At 43.6% G+C, this 19,323-nt stretch overlaps 1 protein-coding gene across 2 annotated transcripts in view; it reads left to right on the top strand.

Annotated features, from left to right (window-relative positions):
- Positions 1-867: 867 nt before the first annotated feature.
- crim1 (cysteine rich transmembrane BMP regulator 1 (chordin-like)) overlaps positions 868-19,323 on the top strand; it is a 287,358-nt gene continuing 268,902 nt past the window's right edge. For both annotated transcript variants that reach the window (XM_072264867.1, XM_072264866.1), the window contains exons 1-2: positions 868-1,735; positions 10,510-10,683. In XM_072264867.1, coding sequence (XP_072120968.1) covers positions 1,423-1,735; positions 10,510-10,683 — 487 coding nt within the window. In that variant the 5' untranslated portion in view covers positions 868-1,422. The remainder of the gene's footprint in view (positions 1,736-10,509; positions 10,684-19,323) is intronic.

Below are 19,323 nucleotides of genomic sequence, written 5' to 3'. Positions count from 1 at the left end.
TACCTCATCTACTCATGCTATTTGTGGGGCATTTTTATTCGGACCATGGGGATGGGACGGGGGAAGGGACATAATCATTTGGTGGATTACAAGTATTTAAAATTCTTGGCAGAGATTTAAGGAGTAAAACTGCATGTTTCTTAAGTTCTTTCTTGCACAGGTCATACAGTTACTTCCTGTAATTTTAAGTGAGTCACCACCCTCACTCCCCCATCTTGCCACTGAAGTGCATCCAGTCGCCAAATATTGCATTCATTTTGGAAGCCTGGTATAAATGTCAAAAGATCTGGTTCTACTCAGGTGCGAAATGTTTTAAATGTGAACGCATCCGTCCGGCAAAGAAATGCAACCCTTGTACAAGCCTTTTATCGGTGCCGTGGGAAGTGAACTCTTTTGTTTAATACGTGTTTATTAATCTGATGTCTGCAGGATGCCTCCCTTCTTGCGCCTCGCTTGGTTACCTGAGAAATAATTGGGTTCTGAAAGGTGCCCTTTGCAAGAATCCAACGGTACCCGCAGTCTCCGCATCTTATGCGTGCATTGTACTTACGAATTTTTAAAAGAAAACACACACGGGATTGCATGAAATATGCGAGGAAGGGAGGAGAGAAAGAGAGGAGGAGAAATTGAAGCAGATTCCTCGCTCTGCCCGTGTAACAATGTATGGAATGCGCGCACGCGCAGTGCGCGCCCCGGGTTGGGCGGACCTTCCAGCCGAGCCATTGGAAAAGAGCAGGAAGAGACCGGGGTGGGCGGGGTCCCGGGGCCACGTCACAATAGCGGCGTGGGTGGATTGACGAGCGTGCGGGCGAGCTGATTGGCTGGAAGGGGCCAGGGTGTATGTCCATGTGTGTTGCGGATCGAGCGCCGCTCACTTCGCTCCGAGGCGTGTGATCGGCTTAAACGCTCGTGTGACAGCCAGCCCAGGCGCTGTTAGCCAGATCGCTCGTCCCAGCTTCAGCGGTGGGGGAAAGAAAAGAACCTTGTTCATCTTCAGCAGAAGAATCGCTTGCATCTAAGGAAGAAGGAAAAAAGAAGCAAAGAAGACTTTGGAATTACGGCAACAATAGTAGAAAGAACAAAAAAAAATTTACAGAAGTTTAAGAAGCATTAGTGGCCAGGGCGAGAAGAGAAAAATATAAAGAAGCCGGCTTAACTTTGCTGGTCCTTAACCAGGAAGAAACTTTTTTTGGGGGGTGGGGGTAATCCTGTTTCCTTTTCCTTTCTCACAGTGCTGTCTAATATATAAGGGCTCGCCTTTGCAACTGAGGACAGTCGTTTCACCCAACGTCCACTTACAAGTTTTTTTCAACTTTGGCTGTGATTTTTTGTTTTACTGCGTTTTTTGAGAGGGGAGAAGAAATAATTTTTTTTGAGGGGGAAAAACAGTTTAAAACCGATTAACGCCGAAAAGTGGTGGAAATGGCCCCTTCGTGGATGTACCTGGCGGTGAGGTTTTTGGGAGTTCTGCACCTTATTAATTTATTGGCTCGGAGTGGTCGGGCTCTTGTGTGCTTGCCCTGCGATGAATCCAAATGCGAGGAGCCAAGGAATTGTTCGGGGAGTATACTGATGGGCTTCTGCGGCTGCTGCGCGACCTGTGCTAAGCAGCAGAACGAAACTTGTGGCGGCGTCTACGGAGTGTACGGCACTTGCGATCTCGGCCTCCATTGCGTTATCAGACCTCCCTTCAGCGGTGGCTCCATCACTGGCTACGAAGTTGGGATCTGCCAAGGTAGGATGTTGTGCAGCGCCTGCCTGACTTTTAACATGGCGCGATGTAACTTCAGAGTTAACTCCAGTAACTGCTGGCGTGTTCAGTGGGAGAGAAAGGGAAGTATCTTCAGGGGTTCTCTTTGCAAAATAAAAGATTCACTACACTCTTAATGCTACACCGCCCGCGCCCTATTAAGGCCGCTCCGCGGACCCCGTGCTCTCCTAGGTACAAACTAATGCACCTTTCTGCAGCTTTTACGATAATTATGCTATGCTTACTGATTCCACCTCCTTTTTATTTTGCACTGACGTGATGCTGCTGACCCGGGATTCCTTGTTTAAAAATGTATAGGTAATGGCTCACCTCCCTTCTCTAACTCATGGGATTTGGGGGTAAAGGGGGCAAACGTTTTCTGTTGTTGATATTGTTGCTAACAGACTCCTTGCTGTTTCTGGACCCAGAGCTGCTCAGCTCGGCTTCTTCACTAACTGTGGACTGTTGGAGGGGGGTTTTTTTGACTGGAATGTATGCTATGTCTGCATAGTGGATCGGATCCCAGATTTGGAAGCCACACTGTGCCTCAAGGAAGGGACGGAACTACAGAGTCAGTACGAGCTGGCGAGTGGCTTCACTCTCCGCTCGCTTAACGAACCGCAGAATAGTCCTGTGTGGGTTAAAAAGACGCACCGGGAACTTGTCATCGCAACTTTCGCCCATTCTGTTGGCGTCGAGCGCACGAGTCTGTCTGTGTCTTTATGTATATTAAAAAAATGCATCACTCCAGATGTGTACCCTATGCTAGGCACTCGATGTGGCATTGATTAGTATCTTTGGAGGTGAAACGCTGTTGTTTCTAATTGATCGGGATACAGTTTACAGTTAGCGTAGCATCAGTGCCGATTCGCACTAGACCCGAGGTTTGCAAATGAGAAAGGGTGACTTGAAATGCAGGGTCCTTTTTTTAAACTGGAAACTTTATTGAATAAAATTGGCTAGAGAAGCAAAAACATAAATGTCAGCCAATTTTTTCCCGATATATTGGAAACACTTGCATTTTCCAAATCTGGCTTCAGTGTGATCCGACGATTTTACTCAGTCAGCGAAGTTCTTTTATGTAAAAAAAAACTTTTATCGATAGGACTGCAGTTGAAAAAATACTGCAATGTCTGTGGCTCCCCACCCCGTTAATTCTCACTATTATTTTTTCTCCCTGTGGAGGGACTTGCGGACTCGACGTGTGCTCTTTCAATCTTGAAAGACAGGCGGCAGTAGTGAGTCGTCCGAAAGAAATTCTCACGAATCAACAAACAAAACAATCACTGAATTCAAAATTTCGTCTCCCGGAGCTTAAATCCGTCGCTGACACTTGCCCCGTCTGGGTGTAATCGAGGTTAGCATTTGTTAAAGGGACGGGAGAAAGTGTTTGGGAGCTATGAGAAGTGTGTTTTTATATAAAGTTAACAATTTTTGGCATTGGGCACAGGGAATTTCTTCCAAATTCCTCAGCAGCAGAATTTTTCTCTCTTTTCATTTCTTATCCTGAAAGTTTAGAGCCCTTCGCCCGCTCTCCTGCATATCCCAAGGATTTCCTTTATAGGGCCGTTGGGAACTTCTCGGGCGCAGCTCCAAGCAAATGATATAGCAAAACAAACGTTGCCCGAGATGTCACGAAGGAAAGTGGATTCAGCTAAACTCAAAGACAAACATGATCCGCGTTCCCTCACTTTTAAACAAAATAATGTGTGTTTTTTTTCGTTCTGAGCTTTGAGTTTGAAACTCCAGGACGTAAGGTGACAGAGGCAGGCTTGTTAACGATGTCTCTCGTGTTCTCCATTGCCTCAGCAAATTGGACGAGTTAGTTGAGGAAGACAGTTGTGGATTATAGCACTCGCCCGTGTTAGGGATGTTGTGGCTGCCCTCAACATCTTTGAGGTTAGGGCAGAGAAAGAGCGCTCTTCCTGTACACTGACCTCAGCCAGAAGGCTGACGTAACGACCTGAAATCAGATCAGACCAGTTTAACAATTGCTGTGGTAGTGTAGTGGTTAAGCTAAAGGGCTACAAATTCAGACCCCTGGGCAACTGAGGCAAACTCACGAGTTCAAATCCCACCCTAGCTTTTAAGAAATTAAAGAAATTAATCTCTATATCTCTGATTTGGCTGCCTGTGAAATGGCCTAAGAGAGTCATACTGACCAGTGGTATTGTAGCAGGCAATTTGACATGACAGCTTACTTCTCTGGGGTACGTGTCCCAGTCTCATTCATCTCAAAAACGTAGGATTATTGTAAGAACAAGTAAAAGAATATAATGACAACAATATGTATGATGTACAGGTATATCGGTCTGCAGTGTTTCTATAAGAGGAAAAGTTCAAAGTAAAGTTATTATCAACGTATGTAGGTGTTTCCATATACCACCCCTGAGGTTCATTCACTTGCAGACATTCACAGTAGAACAAAGACATCCAATAGAATCAGTGAAAAACTACACGCCAAAGACTGAAAAACAGCCAAAGAGGATGAACTGTGCAAATGTAATAATGTTATCACCACTCACTTAGATAACTGCAAAGTATTACAGCAGAGCAGAAAGGACACTGTCAGGATATGAAAGGATGTAAAGAGCAACTGATACTAGAGACTGTAATCAAGCCCAGTGGAAAAACAGAAATTTTTCATGTTGTTATATCGACTACCAAAAATCATACTTATGACTAATAGAAGTTCTTAATTATATATAAACTACACCCAGTACTTGTGAAATTCCCACAACATCTGATGAAGCATTGGCTTACTATAATCACCCTATCTATTAACAACCAGAAAGAACAATCACTGTAACGTATCAAAATAAACTGAGGCATTTTGCAGGACAACTCTCTAAGCCCACCATGGTTTTGTCTAGCTTTAAACCCACTCTCTAACTTACTAAATCAGATTTTTAAAAAGCATATTGAGTTAGAGATAACCAAAAGAATTATACCTTAATACACTTTCTATATATGGATGATTTGAAATTACATGCTCCTTCCTCAGTAAAGCTAAGGCAATTAATTCAAATAGTGGAACTATTTTCAAAAGATATAAACCAGCACTTTGGACTAGACAAGCGCAGAACATTAAACATAAAGAAAGCAGTAGAGCAAGTAGAATATGAAACAGAGCAGCAGGATACAATACAACCAACGGATGAGTATGAAACATATAAGTGTTTGGGATATCGACAAGCAAAGAAAATAGATCATAGGGCGATAAACTTTTGATGGAATTTACTTCAAATTTGCCGAACAGAGCTCAATAGTAAAAATGTAACAAAGGCAATAAACACTTTCTCTATAGCTATATTACATATCCTTTTTTTTTTGGAGACCTCTTCCCAGAAACAGAAGGGTTCACTGTGACAATACAGGGCCAGGTCGTTAACACAAAAATATATAATAAAAGACCCACAAATTCAAGATGATAAATGCCGAAAATGACAGGAGAAACCAGAAACAATCCAACACGTTACAAGATCCTGCAGCAGTTTAACTCAATCTGATTAACACATCAAGTGGCAAACATCATTCACCAAAATCTTGTTTTAAAATACAAGCTCATAAAAGACACCACACTTTGCTATAAATACAAGACTGATCTGGTTTTAGAGTCAGAGTCCCACAAATTATATATGACTGATCCATTATGACAGATTGGACAATCCATAATAACCATCCAGATATAATATTACACGATAAACAAGCAAGAACAACTTACTTAATACATGTAACCATTCCAACCACACATAACATACAGAAATCAATACGTGAAAAGGCCAGAAATGTGCTGAATTGAAAGGGGAAACTGAAAGGTTATGGAACATGATCAGGGTATACATTGTCCCCAATAGTAATATCTACAACTGGTATCATTCCAAAATTACTACACAGTGGCATTATACAAATTGGCCTACACTACAATGCGTATATCAATCTTCAGAAAGCCACAATACTAAACACCACTAGAATAGTCGGAAAGTTCCTAGAAATTGAGAAGTGAGTGTGCTTGGCTGTGCCCGCACCTCAGGTTTTAGCAGCTGGAGCTGAGAAAAAATAAGTAATAATATTGAACAAATAACACTGAGAACACGAGTTGCAGAGTCCTTGAAAGTGAGTCTGTTGGTTGTGGAATCAGCTTACTGTTGAGGCGAGTGAAGTTGTCCATGCTGGTTCAATAGCCTGATGGTTGAAGGGCAATAACTCTTCCTGAACCTGGTGGTCTGAGAACCAAGACCCTCTTTCTCGACAGCAGAAGCAAGAAGTATATGGCCTGGATGGTGGGGTCTTTGATGAGGTTCACCAAGCTCTTTGATGTTGCCATGTTTTCCAAGCTTGCGCAGTTGGCTTGCCAATCGCCAGTCGAGGTGACATCCTCAGTACAAGAAATGCCTCAACCCAAGTGACCAATATCCTCCACCATTCTTACCAAGCTCTACACAAACAAACCCTATTTGAATTACAGACAGCATAATGACATGAAGAAAGTATTGGGAATCTTACAATACCTGTGTCTATTCAGAAACAAACTGCTAAAGTAAGACTCCCAACCTGAGATTCATGGACCTGTCAGTTAATGGCATAAAAAAAGGCTGGCAACCCCTCTGCTGGAGAAACTCTGCAGATCAAGCATCATCTCTGGAGGGAAATGGACAATCAGTGTTTCAGGTCAAGACCCATCCTCTGATTGTATAATGGTTGAGATGTAAAATAAGTTAATTATCAAAAAATTTTTAAATAGCATTTGCCCCATTTACTTTTAAAGGACAGTACAACAAATGTTCTCAATATTTATTGTTTGTTTATATTTTTCCCCTTTTTGTGTTTGCACAGTTTGTTGTCTTTTGCACATTGATTGTTTGTGTGTGGTTCTTTCATTGAATCTGTGTTGTGTTTCTTTGCACTTGCTGTGTATGCCCGCAAGGAAATAAATCCCAGGATGGTTTATGGTGACGTATATGTACGTTTACTTTGACCTTCGATTCAAATTTAAGAAAGCTAAAAGTTCAAAGTAAATCTATTATCACTATATACTACCCTGAGATTCATTTTGCTTGCATGTATTCACAATAGAAAGGAAAAAAAATACAATAGAATCAATAAAAGGTTAAAGCTCCTGTAAAAAAAAAGGGCTTGCAGCACAGATCTTAACCCCATAAGTTTCTTTCCTATAACAAATTATTGTGCTGAATGGTGCATTGGGCTATGAGACAGTCGTGTGAACTGCGAGAGCCAGGTTATTGTCCCGAGTGGTGGTTTGTTTCATTGCTGGGACTCCTGAGACAGGCAACGTCCTGGCAGCTTGCCCATGTTAAATTCAAGGGGCTAGCAAGAGGGGAAAGGCACGGTGGGGATTGCAACAGCTAGTGCTGTAATTTGTGCCACCCATGACTGAGCTGATACCACCGAGCTGAGGGGGAAGCTGGAAGAAATGCTTCCCCGCAGAGAATTATCTGGAGACGTTAGAATGATTCACCACAAGGCCAAAAGAAATTTTACCATCACTTAAGAAGAATTGGTTAATGTTTGGGAAGAATATGAAAGGAAAGAGGGAAGTGCCTTACAGCAGTTAGTGCTTGTGTTTCTAAAATGGCAATATCTACCGCTGGTGGGGAGAGATTCAAAGGTATTAATTTATTTTTAAAGGCAAAGTGCTATTCAAATTTAATATTTCTGGAACAGATGTGGGAAATATAAGTACCTACATTGATTTCCTCCTCCCCATGCTGATATTTCTCTATGAAGACCTAAAGAAAATTTTAAGGAACCCTGGCAGCCAAATTATGTGGACCCACAGTGCAGATCAAACATCTGGGTGTGTTTTCTACGGCTGTGTAGTTACTTCCAATTTCCTAGAACTTTACATTGGTGTGGTGATTCTGATGGTGTCACCATGGAACTTTGGTAGGAATCAAATCATAGAAAGCTTAGAATCAGAATCAGATTTATTATCTCTGGAGTATGTTATGAAATTTGTTGCTTTGCAGAAGCAGTACCATGCAATACATAAAATATACTGCGAATTACAGTAAGGAATACAGATAACAAAGTAGTGCATAAAATAGTGAGGGAGTGTTTTTGGGTTAATTGGCCTTTCAGAAATCTGATGGTGGAAGGGAAGAAGCTGTTCCAAATTTGTTGAGTGTGTGTTGTTAGGCTTCTGTACCTCCTCCCGGATAGTGACGTGCGAGAAGAGGTCATGAGAGTCCTTCATGATGGATGCCACCTTCTTGGGGCATCAATTTTTGAAGATATCCTCATTTCTTGGGAAGCTAGTGCTGGTGTCTGACACAGATCGAGGCCATTTAACTCATCGTGTCTGTACTGGTGTCCAGAGAGATGTTGTGAGTTTCCACTGTACAGCATAGAGAGAGAGAGAGAGAAAGAGAGAGGACTTTAATGTCGATAAAATGAAGAACGCTTTTGTAGACAGTTATTGAGAACGGCCACTTATATTTGTCAGTATATATTGAAGGGACAACTCTCATCCGCCTTACGTAGGGGACTGGGTGGTGGGGGAACTTGGTGCAGGCTCTAGGTACATTTTAGTATCAACAAGGAGCAAGAGATGCAGCCCAGCTCTTGGAAAGGGATTACCTGGCACAAGCTTCTCAGAAGGGGTAGCAAATCCCTGGAATTCTCAACCACAGGAGTTCTGGCGGTGAGAACGTTAGAATTATTTAAGGTGGATGGAGATAGAAAGGATGTGCTGAAACTGGAGAGGCTTCAAAGGAGGTTCACAAAAATGATTCCAGGATTGAATGGCTTGTCATATGAAGAGCGTTTGATGACCCTGGGCCTGTATTCACTGGAATTCAGAAGAATGAAGGGTGACCTCATTGAAACCTATCAAATGGTGAAAGGCCTTGATAGAGTGGATGTGGAGAGGATGTTTCCTGTGGTGGGTAGACGAAGACCAGAGGGCACAGCCTCATAATAGAGGGGCATCCTTTTACAACGGAAGTGAGGAGGAAATTCTTTAGCCAGAGAGTGATGAATCTGTGGAATTCATTGCCACAGGCATCTGTGGAGGCCAAGTCTTTAAGTATGTTTAAGGCAGAGGTTGGTCAGGACATGAAGGGATACTGGGAGGAAATTTTGGATGAGAGGAAAATTGGATTAGCCACAATGAAATTAGCAGACTTGATGGGCCAAATGGCCTAATTTTGCTCCTATATCTTATGGTCTTATAAGGTATTGAGTATTCAGGGAATTGAGAACTATGGGGATCTGGCACTAAAGAGGATTGAGGTCCAGGGCAGATGAACAATGATCATGTTAAAAGGTGGGCAGCTGGACTTCTCCGATTGTGTTCTAGTCTCCTTGAGGTGATTGACAGTTGGCACAGTCCAAAAGGTCTCTTGTTGCTGTTGTGCTAGGAGATCTGACAGGAGTCCTTTTCCAGTATATGAGCACCATAGCAAAAGCAGACTTGGACGGGTAATATGAGAGACTTCATAAGGCATTCATCAGACCACAACTGGAGTATTTTGAGCAGATTTGGAGCCCATATCTAAATTTTTAAGAAAGGATGTGCTGGCATTGGAGGGTGTCCAGAGGAGGTTTACAAGAATGATGCTGGGAGTGAAAGTGTTAATGTATGAGGAGTGTTTGATAGCTCTGCACCTGTATTCACTTGAGTTTAGAAGATCAGGGGGTTGCTATCTTACTGAAACCTACCAAATAGAATGGATGCAGAGAGGATGCTTCTTATAGTGGGGAGTCTAGGACCGAGGGCACAGCCTCAGAATACAAGCATTTCCTTTCAGAACAGAGGTGAGAGGAGGAATTTCTCTAGCCACAGGATGGTCAATTTGTGCAATTTATTGACACAGAATGCTGTGGAGGCTAAAGCATTGGGTTCTTGGAGATTGGAAGGTTCTTGATTCGTAAGAACATCAGGGAGAAAGCTGGACAATGGAGTCGAGAGGGGACAGTAAATTAGCCATGAGCAAGTAGTGCAGCAGACTTGACGGGCTGGATGATCAAATTCTGCTCCTGTATCTTGTAGTTGAACTAAGGCAAAGAGAAGTCAGTGCATGATATAAACTTGGTTTCTGTCAAACATTTTAGTTGGTTGCGCTTATGGAGGTTCCAAGGCAGTACAAGAAGAGAAGAAATGAGGTGCATCTTGCTAAGGCTACCAGCCGTGACCTGCCTGCTATCTGAGCATAGATGGTCTGATAAGTAAAACTGGGTATAACATGAAACTGGCCACTGGCCACTGGCCATTTCCTTTTGCTCACAGAATGTGGATGTTGACAGGCAACACCAGCATTATTATCCATTCCCAATTGCCCTTGAATCAAGGGCAAACTTAAAAATTCAACCACATATAGGTCAAGTTCGTCAACCTTCCTTGCTGAACATTATGATGAGTCAAGGGGGTTTGTACAACACTGCGGAGGCTCATGTGAGAGCTTCTGAGGCTGATTCCAGATTTAGTTAATCACTTAAGTTTAAATTCTCCCATTGCTGTGATGAGATTTGAACTCATGATTCCAAGTCATTGGTCTCGGCTGCCAGTCAAGTTACTTAAGCATTATGCTTGTGCCTGGAGTCCACATGTGTGTAACACATCTAAAATAATCCTACATATGTCCACATAAATGTTTATTGGCTGTAATTACATAAATTAGTGACTAAACAGGTGCCAAGGTTGTGACTGGTTTAATGGTTAAGCCCCGTTTACAGCCGTATGCATGTTGTGCACTTGTTTTGATCTTGGCCGTGTTCTGAGAATACTTTTCTTTCAGATGAGAACTGGGAGGACGACCAGCTTCTTGGATTTGAGCCCTGCAATAAAAACCTAGCAACAGGCTGCAATATTATCAACGGCAAGTGTGAATGCGATGCCATTCGGACCTGTAGTAACCCTTTCGGCTTTCCCGATCGGGAAAGCTGCCTCTCGGCTCTGAAGCGGATTGAAGGTGAGTAATGACGGTGAAGCGCCTCGGATTTGGAGTTGTACAATTTGGTAGTGTTTACTGTTCCAGCTAATATCACATTGTAAACTGTGGGTGTGGGCAGGTGGAGGGCTGGCAAGGTAATCCTGTAGAGGGTGACCTCTATCTCCATGACAAAGATCAGATATCACACTTCCTCTTTGTGCCTATCTCTCTCTCTTTGTCCCTCTCTCACTGTGTATGATTTCTGTGTCTGCTTTTCTTTATCTATCTGTGTGTGTGTGTGTGTCTCTCTCTCTGTTTGTCTCTATATCCCTCTGTTTCTCTCTCTCTCTGTCTTTCTATCTTTCCCTGTCTGCTATACATTTAGCATCAATATGAGAGGCTCTGTTTTGTCACAGATTTTTTTGTCATAAAATAAAGCCGACGTTATATTCTAGAGCAGAAAATGCAGGAAGTGCACAGGAGGCCAGCTGTACCCCTGGAAAACGGAGGGGAGTTAAAAGTTTCAGCTCCATGTTGACCTTCTGTCTGAACTGGGAGGAGTTTAAAGCTAGATGCAGAGAAAGCTGGGAAGAGAGGAAAAACAAAAGGAAAAGTATGGGATTGGGTCAAATGCAGCGTAGGATTATGCTGGATCAGACACACGTGTGTAACCTCCCAGAGCACAGCCACACTAATGGTTACACTTACACTTGAAACATCAGTGCATGTTTGTCCCACACTGAAGAGTGGAATGGTAAACGTTTACTGCGAAACGGGTTATTCTGAGATGTCAGCCGCAGACTTTGCCAGCTTACTTCTGCCAATGACTTTGAACTGTTAACCACATACACATAAAATAGGCACAATAACATAGCCGTTAGTGTGACTCTTCTACAGCACTGGCATCCCAGGTTCAATTCTACCGCTGTCTGAAAGGAGTTCATACGTTCTCCCCATGACCGCGTGGGTTTCCTCTGGGTGCTGCAGTTTCCTCCCACAGTCCAAAGACATACGGGGTAGTAGGGTAGTTGGTCACATGGGTGTAATTGTGCAGCACAGGCTCGTTAGGCTGGAAGGTCCTGTGACTGTGCTGTATCTCTAAATAAATAGAAAATATATGGTTCTGACCTAGAGGCTGTATTGTGAACCATGTCTACCGTGAATTGGCTTGAATGAAGTACAACAGGATCACAACTTCATTTACAAATGATGTTTGTGCCCTGGTTAGTGGAAATTGAGGAGACGTTTCCTTGAATATCTATTTGATAGTCGGCTCCTTTCTCTGTAGTCCTCTAATGTAAATTACTAAATTGGTATTTTATGGTCACATGCACCAAGGTACATTGAAAAACTCTGCATGCCATCCGTACTGTTCATTTCCTCGCATCAGTACGTCAAGATAGTACGAAGGGAAAGCGTAACAGAATGCGGAATAAAGGGTTAGAGTTACAGAGAGAGTGCAGTGCAGGCCGACAGTAATGTGCAGGGCCAGGATGAGGTAGATTGAGAAGCCAGGAGTCCATCTTCTCGTACAAGGTGACTTATGACAGTGAGGAAAAAGTTGCCTACCCTCCATGGACTCTGTCTGAACTTCTGGCTATCTTGATAAAACAATCAGAACATAAATGGCCAACCCACCCCGGATATTCTCTCTTCTCTCCCCTTACTTTGGGCAGAACATACAGGAAGCCTGACAGCACAAAGATGCCAATCCCATTCCAGAAGTTCAAGAATTAAAAATCTAGGCTGACAGTTTAGCTCGATGCCATTCCCAATTGTCTTTGAATGAGCCGGTTAAACCATGCCTGCCTACACGGAGTCAGCGGCATTATAGAATCATAGAGTTTTACAGCACAAAAACAGGCCCTGTGGCCTAACCTTTCCATACTGAGGCTGCATCCCTAATGCGTTCCTATTATTTTACCTGTCCGAGTGGCTTTCAAGTGTTATAACTGTACCGATTTCTACCACTTCCTCTGGCAGCTCGTTCCATGTACCCACCACCCTGTGGGGGAAAATGCACCTCTCATTCCTCTGTTAAATCTTTCCCCTCTCAGCTGAAACCTACACCCTCCACTTGTAGACTCTCTTAGTCTGGGGGAAAAAGACTGTGTCGATTTATTCCAGCAATGCTCCTCATAATTATATAAAATTCTATACGATCACCCTTTGGCCTTCTTTAGGCAAGCTGGTTATGTTGAAGAAGAGCAGGAGTCCTGACCACTGTTTATTTCTCAAGTAGCATCATTATTATCTGGTGTTTGTGAAACACTGCCTGCTACAAGTTACAAGAGCCTACACTTTGCAAGTATGGCATTGGCTGGAATCCACTTTGGGGTGTCCTGTGAGGTCAAAAAACCACAAGATAAATATGTCTTTTCCTTATTTGTCCTTGAAGTTTTGGCATTTTTAGTAGCTGGAGATGTGAGGTGGCAGTGCGTTTTTTTTCCCAGGGAGATCCTATTTTCTCCCCCGTCCCAAAGAGATGGAGTCCGTGGGTTAATTACCCTCTGTAAATTGCCCCATAAGTGTTGGTAGTTGGTAGATTCTGATAGAAATGTGGAGAGAGTAGGTTATTGGGGGAATTACTGGGATAATAAGATTGCTGTATGAACTGGCTCAGACTCAAATTGCAGTTGCCTTCTCCTATCACAAAGAAATATGAAATGGTAGCCATTTAACATGTTAGAGCTCTCCACAAGACTGTAAGACATTGGCCTAGAATTAGGCCATTTGGTCCATTGTGACTGATTTTTTTCCTTCCCAACCCCATTCTCCTTTCTTCTCCCTGTAATCTTTGACATTCTTACTAATCAAAAATCTATCATCCTCCATTTTAAATATACCCAACGACTTGGTTTCCATAGCCACCTGTGGCAATTAACTCCACAGATTCACCACCCTCTGGCTAAAGAAATTTCTTCTCATCTCTGTCCTAAAGGGGCATCCTTCTGTTCTGAGGCTGTGCCCTCAGGTCCTAGACTTTCTCACTACAGAAACACCCTCTTCATGTCCAACATTCAGTAGGTTTCAATGAGATGCCCCACCCCTCATTTTTAAATTCCAGCAAGTACGGGCTCAGAGCCATTAAACACTCCTCATATGTTAATCCTTTACAAGGATCATTCTTGTAAACCTCCTCTGAAAGTTCTCCAGTGCCAGTACATGCTTTTACAGGACCAACAGCCAATTCCTCTCCACATAAATTACATATTTCTGTCTCCATCTTTGTCACCATTTATACAAAGAGATCTGCTTTACTGAACTGTTCCAACAGTTGTTCCAAATACTGTACAAACCAGTGTTCCCACCTGGTCTGAAATAGAACTGGGATTTGTGAGCGTTCAGAATCATTGAGGGGAGGAGGGAGCACACAGTGACAGGGAGTTCACAGAGGCAATCAAAGTGATGGAGCAAGAGAATGGAAACTCAGGAAATGATGATAATTTCTCTCAATGACTTACAATATCCATGGAGACCTTTGAGTCAACTCCAGCTCCAGGAGAAAATCCATTCCTTCACTTCCCACTTATCAATATCCCCTGATTTTCTTTTGGAAAGCACATTTTTCCTTTATTCAAAGAAATAAATTGAATTTCTGTAGCACCTTTCCCACATATACTGGTTCAGAAGATTAGCTTTTTATGGGAAGTTAGAAGTTTGTGACTAGTGTTGTTTTTCTAGGATTGGTGCTGGATGAATGGGTGACTGAGTGTGCACATGAGAATGGATATATCTCTAAGTATGTACATGATACGGTCTAGTTTGCATGTATCCATGTGTGGGTGTGTTCAGTGGATACACAAGCGTGTATATGTTTGTGTGTCTATACTTTGGGGGGCAGGGAGTGCATGCGTGTAAGGGATGGCATTTCTGCAAGTGTGTGGTTTGTGTGTTGGTATATACACATGCATACCTTTCTACGTACTGTATGTGTATATGGGAGCATCTATATATTGAGTTGTTTGTGAGTGTATGTACGTGTGCTTGTGAAGACTGGGAGTGTCTGGGCATATGCTACAGTGAGTGCATGGGGTGTGTGAGAGAGAGAGAGAATTTGAGTATACATGGGTGTTTTTGACCGTGCACATGCCATGACACTTTGCGAGTGTGATTTGGAAGGTGTGCATGAGTGCATGCTTGGTTTTCATGAACTTGTCAGTGTACATCTGCAGTACGTATCTGCTGTGTTGTACTTTTGAGTGTGTGAATGAGTTGGTCAGTGTGTGTTTGAATGAGTACAGGTCCGTGATTGTGTGAGTATCAGAATCAGGTTTAATATCACCGGCATGTGGCACAAAGTATGTTAACTTTGTGGCAGCAGTACAATACAATACATAATAATAGAGGGAAAAACTGTGCATTACAGTAAATAAATATATATAAAATTAAATAGTGCAAAAAACATAAATAACAAAGTAGGGAGGTGGTGTTCATGGGTTCAATGTCCATTCAGAAATCGGATGTCAGATGGGAAGAAGCTGTCCCTGAATCGCTGAGTGTGTGCCTTCAGGCTTCTGTACCTCCTTCCTGATGGTAGCAAGGAGAAGAGTGCAGTTCCTCAGTGGTCCTTAATGACGGATTGGCCTTTTTGAGACGCCGCTCCTTGAAGGTGTCCTGGATACTACAGAGGCTAGTGCCCAAGATGGAGCTGACTAATTTTGTAATTCTCTGCAGCTGAGCTCAATCCAGTGCAGTAGCCCCCGCGCACCCCACCTCCATGCCAGACGGTGATGCAGCCAGTTAGAATGCTTTCCACGGTACTTCAGTAGAACTTTTCGAGTGTTTTAGGTGACAAACCAAACCTCCTCAAACTCCTGATGAAATATAGCCACTGTCTTGCCTTTACAGCTGCATCGATATGTTGGGACCAGGTTAGATCCTCAGAGATCTTGACACCCAGGAACTTGAAACTGCTCACTCTTTCCACTTCAGATCCCACTCGGAGGACTGGTGTGTGCTTCCTCGTCTTACCCTTCCTGAAGTCCACAGTCAGCACTGACGTTGAGTGCTAGGTTGTTGTGGCACCACTCAACTAGCTGGCTTATCTGGCTCCTGTATGCCCTGTCGTCACCGCCTGAGAGTCCGCCAACAATGGTTGCATTGTTAGCAAATTCATAAATGGCATTTGAGCTGTGCTTAGCCTCATAGTCATGGGTGTAGAGTGAGTAGAGCAGTGGGCTAAGCACGCATCCCTGTGGTGTGCCAGTGCTGACTTAACAAGGAGATGTTACTTCTGATCCACATATCTCGTGGTCTTCTGGTTAGAAGTATGAGTGTGTGTGTGTGTTCGTGTTCTTGTGTGATTTCTGAATTCCCTCTCTGAACCACTAGGAAGTGCTGCCAGACTTGTGCCCACAGTCAACTGTGACAGTATCTGCCGGAGGTATCACTGCCGACAAACCGCAGCCAGCGCCCTCATCCAGCTATTTCACAGCAGGCCACAGCTATTTTGTTGGCCTAGACCTGCTGAAAACAAATAGCTGGTTGATTTGTTTGGGTTTGCAGTGTGGCCCATGAGCAGGTGCTGACAGGTAGCTGCACAGCCGAACCATTCTTTCACTGGAGCGCCGGCAGCGGGTGACAAGGCCCCACCTGTCTGTAGCAAAACAACGTGAGGGCGGGGCGGTCTGTGGAATCTGCTGCGACTACTTGGTGCGGTACTGTTACTGACTGCCTTTCCCATTCTCTGCTCCCTCCACTGCCTCCTCACTTTGAACTCCTTCATCTGTGGGTAAGGTAATGGGAGATTGAATATCTTTCCAGCCGTTCCAAACCTCAGCCTTCCTTGGGAAGCTCAGGCACCCACTGCAATTTCCTCAGAGCAAGGTTTTAAATGTACATTTAATTTTGTCATAGGTTAGTTCTGTTACTAGAATCAATGGTAATGCCATTCAAAGTGGCAGTTCTGTAGGAAAATGTAGACCATGGGTTCCGGGCCTTTTTAATGCCATGAACCGCTACCATTAACTGTGGAGTCTATGGACCTGGACTGTTCAGAATATGTTTTGATGTCAGGCCCGTGCTGCTGGGCCTAGAGTAGTGGTTAGCATAATGCCACCACAGTGCCAGTGATTGGCGATGGGGATTCGATTCCCACTGCTGTCTGTCAGGAGTTTGTACGTTCTCCCTGTGATTGTGTGGGTTTCCTCTGGGTGCTCCAGTTTCTTCCCACTTTTCAAAGGCCTACGGGTTACGGTTGGTAACTTGTGGGGCAGGAAGCTTGGTGACACCTGTGGGCGGCCCCCAACACAACCTGGGGCTGTAATGGTCGCTGCCACAAATGACGCATTTCGCAGTGTTTTGATGTTTCAATGTGCATGTGATTTTAAAAAAAAAGCTAAGGGTCTCGGACTGACACATCGACTCCTTAGGTGCTACCTAACCATTTTGTGTGTGTTACTCTTTACTCTTTATCTTTAGATTTGCTCCTAGCGTCAGTGATGGTGTCATCCATTTAGGAATGTCTAGACTGTTCGGAACCCTACTTTACTGTCAGCCCCAAACATTTGGGGGAGGGGGGTGGAGTTCAGGAAGGATGTAGAATGGGTTTATGATCTGTTCCGTATTGAAAGGGAATCGGACTGTCATGCAGCCCCACCCAGAATCCCTTCTCCCGCTTCTGTATTGCGTCCATGAACCCAGCAGTTGAACCAGTCGACAACTGGAAGCAACATTCTGTGTTACTGGTTTGAGAACCTTGTATTAGACCACTTCTTTTAGTTGCTTGGAAGCACGTATTGTGGTAGACAAACCTGACGTGCCGTGATGGCCACCGATCTGAAAGATATGCATGTTGGAAATGTGAGAGAGGACGCGCTTCCCTGCGAGAGAGCAATGCAGCCGCCTCGATCATTCGTGCCTTTAACTTGTTTTTCTTTTAAATGCCACAGAGCCAGTCTACGTGCACGTGAATTCACGTCTGTCTGCTTCGATACTTAAGGATTGCAGCGGGGGAAGGAGCAGTTTAGTGGTGAAGTCAAGTAGGATGATTGGTTTAGAAAAAAAATTAGCATGTCCAGGCACTGAGATAATAACTATGGCGAGGTGCTGTATGTGAGCTTGCAAGTAATGAGTTGTCTTAAGGGTTGGTTGGAGATCAACTAGGAAAGTGTGTGAAACAAATGAACAAAATACGACTGGAAAGTACATGATAATTGCAGTTTTAACTATGCACTGTGAAGCATCTTGCTTATGAATGCAAATTCCATTCCTCTATGGAATCACTTTGGTGATGAGAGAAAGTGTACTGAGCTGCATAAGCGGCAAAGAAAGGAATTAGCACAAACTGAGAAAAGTCTTCGTGGGGCCCACGGCAACCTGTGCTGTTAAAGAATGTGAAGGATTGGAAAATTGGTCTGGCATCTAGTAAAGGTAGGGTCAGGTGTGGGTACTAGCATTCACATACACCCAGTGGCCACTTTATTAGGTGCACCTAATGCAAATATCTTGTTAATGCAAATACCTAATCAGCCAATCATGGTAGCAACTCAGTGCATAAAAGCTTGCAGGCATGGTCATGAGGTTTAGTTGTTGTTCAGACCACACTTAAGAATGGGGAAGAACTGTGGAATGATTGGCGGTGCCAGTCTGGGTGGTTTGAGTTTCTCAGGAACTGCTGACCTCCTGGGATTTTCACGCACAACAGTCTCTAGAGTTTACAGAGAGTGGTGTGAGAAACAAAATAAACATCCAGTGAGCAGCAGTTCTGTGGGTGAAAATGCCTTGTTAAAGAGAGAGGTCAGAAGAGAATTGTCAGAGTGGTTGAAGCTGACAGGAAGGGGCAGTAACACAAACAGTCATGCGTTACAACAGTGGTGTTCGGAAGAACATCTCTGGATGCACAACACATTGAACCTTGAAGCGAATGGGCTACAGCAGCAGAAGACAACACTGCTTCCCACTCCCGGGCCAGTTTATTAGGTATGGGAATGTGGCCGCTAGGTGCTGATGGGCATAAACTGACAAGTTTGTGCCTGGAGCGCACAGTCTCTGAACATATTCAGGGTAGTGTTCTGTGATAATGTGCCCTTGAATGACAGGAGTGGGCTGCATTAGATTTAGTAATGAGTAAAGAGGAAGATTTGGTTAACGGCCTAATGGTGCATGAACATTTATCCAATAGTGATCATAATAAGATTGAGTGTGGTGTAATGTTTGAAAGTGAGAAATGCAAAACAGCTGCTATGAATCCCGATTTAGAAAAGGCTGACTTCACGATGAGTGAGGCTGTCTACTGTAAATTGAGTTAATCCGATAATGGGTAAAATGACGCATGATCAGCAGGAGGCATTCACAAAAGAATTTAATGTGATTAAAAGCCAGTATATGCACCTAAGGGAAAAGAGCTGTACGTGCCAAAATAAAAGCCACAGGCTGCTAAAGGTGAGGGGCAAACTGGAATTAGCACGTAAAGCAAACAGACAGGCTGATCTGGGTAACGAAAGAGTCCACTTCACAGAATCCTTAAAACGATTTTGTCAATAAGTCGGTAAGTAGACAAAATTCACTCTGCGGTAACCATACTTCTGCAGTTTTGTGAGGACTGGCATCAAAAAGGGGGAGAAGAAAGAACAATTACTTGAACGAGAGAAAGGGAGAGAGAGATAGAGATAGTTCTGCCATTCAGAGGAACGAATGTGTGTGCATTTGGCCCAGAACGTCGACTGCATTCGTTTC

This window comes from Mobula birostris, chromosome 8 (genome assembly GCF_030028105.1).
Source record: "Mobula birostris isolate sMobBir1 chromosome 8, sMobBir1.hap1, whole genome shotgun sequence".
In the NCBI taxonomy this organism is placed as follows: domain Eukaryota; kingdom Metazoa; phylum Chordata; class Chondrichthyes; order Myliobatiformes; family Myliobatidae; genus Mobula; species Mobula birostris.
The sequence above is the reverse complement of the archived record's forward strand: the minus strand, read 5'-3'. Positions and strand labels throughout refer to the sequence as shown.